Raw genomic sequence first — 7647 nt, 5'->3', positions numbered from 1 at the left:
GAGTGGGTAGGGGAGGGGTTTGGGTTGCGAAGGGAGGGGGTTCGGTGGGCAAGGGAGGGGGTTGGGTGGGTAGGGGAGGGGTTTGGGCGGGTAGGGGAGGGTGTTGAGTGGGTAGGGGAGGGGTTTGGGTTGCGAGGGGAGGGGGTTTCGGTGGGTAAGGGAGGGGGTTGGGTGGGTAGGGGAGGGGTTTGGGCGTGTAGGGGAGGGGGTTCGGTGGGCAAGGGAGGGGGTTGGGCGGCTAGGGGAGGGAGTTGGGTGGCTAGGGGTGGGGGTTGGGTGGCTAGGGGAGGGGTTTGGGCGGGTGGAGGAAGGGTTTGAAGGAGTGGCCCCATCCTCCTCTATAGTCTCACTGTTGTGATTGGATCCTCTGCCTTTCAGGAAGAGCCTGAAAGAACTGCGTTGTTTCTTTCCACCTAAGGCCTGGCGCTTCGGCGAACCTCCCTTCCCATCCTCCTCATCCTCCACAGGAGAACTGGGGGACTTCGCAGTGACCTTGTCCAGTTCCACACTACTGCCCCCTTTGGCATGGAGTAGCGTCGACAGTCCGTTCCGTTCGAGTCCACCGCCCAGTGAGTCCCTGAGTGTGGAGAGGTCCTGTAAGGACCCAGTGAGCCCGAGACTGTTCCCCACCACCAGAGAATACTTAGGGTTGTGGTATTTATGTGCAGGCACCCTCTGGTCAGCCTGCCCCCGAGAGTCCCCTAGAGACACCTGGAAACGGGAGGTGGACATCAACAGGGGCTTGGGGACCACCACCTTCCGTACCGGCGCAGGCATGGGAGGCTTGGTAATGTGGAACTCCTTGTAAAGGTCCACATTCTCAGATACAGCATACATTTCCCTGAAGTCATTGTCGAAGAAGTCCACCACCTGCCCAGACATTACTGTGATGGTGTTCCTGTCCATCCTAGAGGAGCTCCATGTGAAGCTGGAGGTGACAGAACAAGAGAGTGAGACACAGACTCAAAGCTCAAAGAGTAGATCAAATCATGTTTGTTCTGGCTGAATGAATGTGAGTGGAAGTGTATGACTGAGAAAATGACTGACCTGTAAGAGCCAAACATAACCTTTTCTCCGTCCACCAGCATGTATTTGGAGCACAGAGAGCCGGGCAGCCTGCCAAATGACAGGGCCAGCCCAGAACCTTTCACCGTTCGCACACGCAGGTTCTGAAAGAGTCACACAGATACTGAGTTAGACAGGTGCCCTTATTACAGTATAAACCGTGAGTCAGTGACTATCAGACTTCCAGGTACTGAACAGTATCATATCAAACACTAAGGGAAATTGTGCTGTTACCACCCACGACCAAAGTAAACTTTCAAGGTAAGCAAATCCGAAACTGGTGATGCAAGGGTTGAGTTAAACCCCTTGAGTATACAGTCGAGGCAGGTCTATTTACTGAGCAGGGAATGGGAGTGAGTTGGAGAGAGTGAAAAAGACTGTCCGAGACATAAACACAGAAACAGACACGTCAGAAGGATGCTACCCTATGCTGTTAACACTTGTTTGGTCAAGGATCAAGTTCCACAGGACTGAATTGTTTTCGGCTCAATGAACAGCAGTTTCTATGAAACAACAATGACAGAGTCTCAACACTGGAAGGGCCTTTCAGAGGCTTATCAACTGACACCACACACACACACTAGGTTATCCAGCATTCCATTTAAATAGGCTAGATCTAATGCACAAGCTTTTGTCTACATAGATCAACATCTACAGATGTAGGACCTTCATTTGATCACAATGTTGCAGTAGAACTTTCCTGCATTGCAGGGCATTTTTAACTTGTGGTGTATTTGAGGTTTAAAGAGGCTTCTGAAGTTTGTAATTTCCACTTTGAAATGTCAGATTTGATTTTCCCTTATGAAAAATGTATCAACCCCTACAAAAATGCCCATGAATTATAATCCACATAATAATTCCCATCTCCTGTTGCTGCAGGATTATTTTCCTGCTGTAGCAAACTGGCTCAAATTAAGATCCTACACCAGTATAGACAGTGTGCCAATATGGATGATGATAAAAGAATAGGGCAGAGGAATATTCTGCTTTTTACTGCCAAGAAGTTGTGGCTGCACTTTCCGTTTACATGACACTCTGCTATTTACCTGGTAATGACATGGCAATACCATAGCTAACTATTACTTGTTCCTGTTTGTTTGTTGCCTACTGCCTGCCAAGCATCCCTGTCTTACCCGTAGATGCAGAGCAGTGATCTGTAAACGAGTGCACATATCCAGGAAGTGGGGCATACCACGAGCCTCCAGTATGATGTACACAGCCACCCCTCGTCTCTGTGCTGCGTCCAATAGGTCCTGGAGGATCTGCAGGTCTGTAAGGTGGTCCATGACCACGGCTACTACCTGAGGATCACACATAGGAACGTTAGAGGAAGAAGAGAGAGGGATGACATCTCTGAATCAAATCAAATTGTATTTGTAACATGTGCCGAATACAACAGGTGTAGTCCTTACCGTGAAATGCTTACTTGCAAACCCTTAACCAACAATTCAGTTCAAGAAATAGAGTTAAGAAAATATTTACTAAATAAACTAAAGTGAGATTTTTTTTTATAGTAATCTAAAAGTAACACAAGAAAATGACAACAATAACGAGGCTATATACAGGGGGTGGATTTGAAGGACTCAAAGCAGGAGATTTGTGGTTCAATTGCTCGAGTAAGATTAGAATCTCCCTAATTAACTGGAAAAAAGAGTTGAACCGAAATGTCAAGATTTATTTTCTTATGACAAATTTTCCAGTTCAATCCAAACAGAAGTATGTCAAAATATGTGAGAGGCTTGAGGTGACTGATAAATCTGATGAATAATACCAGACTAGTTGATATTTACAAAGATCAAGCTAGAGGACAGAGGAAAGGAAAAAGTGTATATTCAATAAATAACCCCGACACCTCACACACGCGTGTGTACACACGATCATATACACACACACACACACACACACACACACACGATCATATACACACACACACACACACACACACACGATCATATACACACACACACACACACACACACACACACACACACACACACACACACACACACACACACACACACGATCATATACACACACACACACACACACACACACACACACACACACACACACACACACACACACACACACACACACACACACACACACACACACACACACACACACACACACACACACACACACACACACACACACACACACACACACACACACACACACACACACACACACACACACACACACACACACACACACACACACACAGACACACAACCACACACACACAACCACACACAGACAGACACACAACCACACACACACAGACACACAACCACACACACACACAGACACACAACCACACACACACAGTTATTGAAATGTAGATCCCATAATCCTTGAATGGCATTCGATTAGGTAAAAACAGAACTGGTTGTCTTTCAGGAGCACAGACTTTGCATGTGAAGAAATGTGAGCACTGGTGCATTACTATGACCTAGTCCGTACCACACTAGGATAGGGCAGTGTAATGCTCTCTGCCTTATGCTGACAGTGGTAAAGGAGTGGTGATGATAAAGTATTGGACAGTGAAGGCCTTGTTATAGTAAGGCTAGAGGCACTTCCTGGCTCGTCCTTTATTTTCTATTTTTTTATCTTTATTTTAACAGGCAGGTCAATTTAGAACAAATTCGTATTTACAATGACGGCCTGTCATGATTTCAGTTTGTTTAGTTCATTGACATACCTAGTCATATGCAAACAGAACAGCTGGTCACGGGTTTGTCTTTCCTGTCAGTAGATCATCAACCTGTCTCAAGGAGTGAACAACGACCCCTCACTTGCATTGTTCTCAGTGAAATACCATCTTTGGTATTTATTCATTAGTCCACTGTTGAAACACTCCCACAATATTTTGCATCATCGTGATGATGTGGAAAATAACACTTTGCTTCTTGAAAGTTCAATATCTTGAAAACTTGACTGCTGACAAGCAAAACATTTTGGGACTGTGTCAACAGTGGACTAATGAAGAGCCAGAAACCGGATATGGACAAGAATCAACTTTGCATGTACGAGGATAAAAAAATATTTAATATTGAGATTGCATGAATTGGAGATAAAATGTTAATGTAAAGTGAGTAAGTATTATTCCACTGTTCCAGAGAAGTTAACTGTAACCTGGTCAAACACTCCAGTCTCTTATCTGGATTTGGGCTACTTACACCCACAGTGTTTAAGCTCAAGTTTGCATGCTTATCTCCTTTCCCTATAGCCGTGTCCTCCTGTGCCAAGCTTAACCCCAGAGTTATGCATGTTCTTCCTCCTGACATTTAGTCCCAGGCAGCATGACTGACAGGTTACCCAGCCATTTAGAGGGGGAGGGACTCTTGACTGAGTGAGTTGAATTACAGTGGATGTGGGAGGAGAAAGCCTCGCGTGGATGTGCTTTTAAACCCTGATGTGAGGCTGGGGAAATGCTTTTGAATGACTTGTTACCGGTTCTGATGTGAAACTGTCTGACATTTAGAACTGTGAAATGTTTGGCCTTTCCAGCTCCTTCACATGTGGCTTCGCTTGTTACAACATGCCTATCTACAGCATATGTTCCATCCAGTTAGAGATCTACTATGAACATTCATATCAAACCTTCTGCTAACTGTTGATCATTCATTGTAGAACGTAATGACGTGATGAAGGGGAAAAAATGATGATTGAGATTACCATATGTGTTCTATATCTATGATAATAACAACATAACATAAATCAATAGTCAATAATCAACAATGGTCAATTACGTAATCGTTTCATTTCATAATAGAATCAAAATAGAAGTAGATGTTTTACATTGTTGCTAATCGCCTTGGTTCATTTTACAGTACGACTCCTCAAGTAAGACTTTTCAGTTGAGCAAGGACCTGGCTGTCCTAAGCCTGAAGGACACGCATCTCTTGTTGAATTCACATGACTGCCAAAGTCAAGGGGTGTGAATACTTTCTGAGGGAACTGTAGGTCAATGAAGAACAATTAGACACCTTCCCCTTTCTCGTTTTTTACCTTTATTTAACTAGGCAAGTCAGTTAAGAACAAATTCTTATTTCCAATGACAGCCAGTGGGTTAACTGCCTTGTTCAGGGGCAGAACGACAGATTTTTACATTGTGAGCTCGGGATTCAAACTAGCAACCTTTCGGTTACTGGTCCAATGCTCTAACCACTAGGCTACCTGAGAAGTAGTCAAGCAGGTAATAAAACCTCATGTCAAAAAAGGAGTTTGTTGTCACAAGGCCTATGTAGCGACTGTAGTAACAACACTGACAAATTCAGACCTGATAATTAGGCCACTAGAACTGGCACTAACTATTCTATGTAGTGTTGAGAAGTTTACATTAAATTAACATAACCCATTTTATAACGTTTGTCAAGATGAAGAACACAAATGCATGATTCAGGGTCATGCTGACTCAGGATTCAAAGTAATTTGTAAACTGTTCTGAGCTACAAAGAATGGGGGGGAACAATGTGAGGGCTTCACTCAATAATTTAAGGCAGAGAATAAATTATGTAAACTACGTTATTCACGTGTAATATGCCGTTATAAATGTATATTAGAACTGGAATTACCTTGTTAGATTCTTGAATGAGTCTCCTGACAACCTCTTTTATATGGGGCCCCTTGTTTTTGGGTGGGTGCGTGTGAACGGATACTCGAGTGACACCTTTATAGAAACTAGTGCTGCCTGGCCAGCCGATGTCAAGCGGCGGGACATCCGTGTCCGACATCTGAGGCCAGTATGTGGAGTGGACCCCCGAGTCTGCATTGGACTCCTGAGCCTTTTCGTATTCGCCCTTCTCGGACTCACTATCTGAATCATATTCATCAAAAGTTTTTGTTATCCATTTAATCTCGCGGGCGGATAGAAAGTCTCTGACGTTGTCCTCTTTCAGTCGCATCGTGAACGCGCCATCGCCGTTCTTCAGTAGTTGCTCGAGCGCGGCTCGCTGCTCCTCGCAGTAGTAGAATTCTGCTTTGGATTCGGGTATCTTTTCGTTGACATGATCTTCGTCCATGCACAGAAGCTGAGACTCGGCCATAGCAGCGGTATCCTGAATTTTTCCAACCGTTAATTCTTCCTTCCCCCGCAGTTCTCTGTAGCATACACCTTTACCTGTAGGTGTTGGGCGCGTACACAGGTGACGTTCAAGAGGTAGGGGGAGGAGTTCTAAACTGTTATAATCTAGCTCAAATGGCAAGTTTTATTGTCACGTGCACAAGAACAGTTAAATGTCTTTCTTGCAAACTCTTTCCCAACAATGCAGTAATCAATATAAGTAGTAGGCTTACTATAAAACAAGGAAAAATAATCGCAAAATAGCAAAGACGGCAAGCATACAGTACGGCGCCATTTTTGTGTGTGGTTGAGGTAATTCTTGCATGGAGAATGTTATTATTTTGAATTTCCATAAAGGCCAACCAAGATTTGGGTTTTGTCACGTAAAGCACATTGATACTGTAGTGTATAGGCTTGTAGGTTTAACATAGAACTCAATACAGATAAATTAACCTACATGATGTTGTAATGTCTAGCCAACTAAAATGAAATGACTCAAAGCAAAAACCAAAACAGTTAAATTCCAAATGTATTTATCAGACCCTGTGCTTCGAATACTTTTATTGGATCCTCTGGTTCTGTGACATACATACAATAAAACAAATATTTGGTCACAGGTCAGCAGTGTTGGGGAAGCTACTCTGAAAATGTTTCAGTACCAGTCAAAAGTTTGGACACACCTACTCATTGCAGGGTTTTTATTTATTTGACTATTTTCTACATTGTAGAATAATAGTGAAGACATCAAAATCATGAAATAACACAAAGGGAATCATGTAGTAACCAAAAAATATTTAAACAAATAAAAATATATTTTATATTTGAGATTCTTCAAGGTAGCACACTTGGCATTCTCTCAACCAGATTCATGAGGTAGTCACCTGGAATGCATTTCACTTAGCAGGTGTGCCTTGTAAAAAGTTAATTTGTGGAATATCTTTCCTTCTCAATTTGTTTGAGCCAATCAGTTGTGTTGTGACAAGGTAGAGGTGGTATACAGAAGATAGCCTTATTTGGTAAAAGACCAAGTCCATATTATGGCATGAACAGCTCAAATAAGCAAAGAGAAATGACAGTCCATCATTACTTTGACATGAATGTCAAGAACTTTTAACATTTCAGAGTGAAGGAAAAGCAGCCAACAAGTGCTTAGCATATGTGGAAACTCCTTCAAGTCTGTTGGAAAAGCATTCCAGGTGAAGCTGTTTGAGAGAATGCCAAGAGTGTGCAAAGCTGTCATCTAGGCAAAGGGTGGCTACTTTGAAGAATCTAAAATACTTTTTTTGATTCCATATGTGTTATTTCATAGTTTTGATGTCTTCACTAGTATTCTACAATGTAGAAAATAGTACAAAATAAAGAAAAACCCTTGAATGAGTAGGTGTGTCCAAACTTTTGACTGGTACTGAGGCTAGTTTCTACAATTCTACAATGTAGAAAATAGTACAAAATAAAGAAAAACCCTTGAATGAGTAGGTGTGTCCAAACTTTTGACTGGTACTGAGGCTAGTTTC

General features: G+C 42.9%; 1 protein-coding gene across 1 annotated transcript; it reads right to left on the bottom strand.

The window, feature by feature from the left end:
- Positions 1-174: 174 nt before the first annotated feature.
- LOC106601507 (protein FAM83F) lies at positions 175-6967 on the bottom strand (the record flags this gene model as incomplete). The annotated part of the gene is made up of 4 exons (XM_014193739.2): positions 5646-6967; positions 2199-2366; positions 1048-1169; positions 175-928 (listed from the first exon to the last, which is right to left on the bottom strand). Coding segments are annotated over exons 1-4 (1515 nt in total), but the record flags the coding sequence as incomplete, so codon positions are not given.
- Between the last annotated feature and the right edge of the window lie 680 nt (positions 6968-7647).

Source organism: Salmo salar, chromosome ssa03 (genome assembly GCF_905237065.1).
Source record: "Salmo salar chromosome ssa03, Ssal_v3.1, whole genome shotgun sequence".
Classification (NCBI taxonomy): Eukaryota; Metazoa; Chordata; class Actinopteri; order Salmoniformes; family Salmonidae; genus Salmo; species Salmo salar.
Note: the sequence above shows the minus strand (reverse complement) of the source record. Positions and strands in the feature narration are given on the sequence as shown.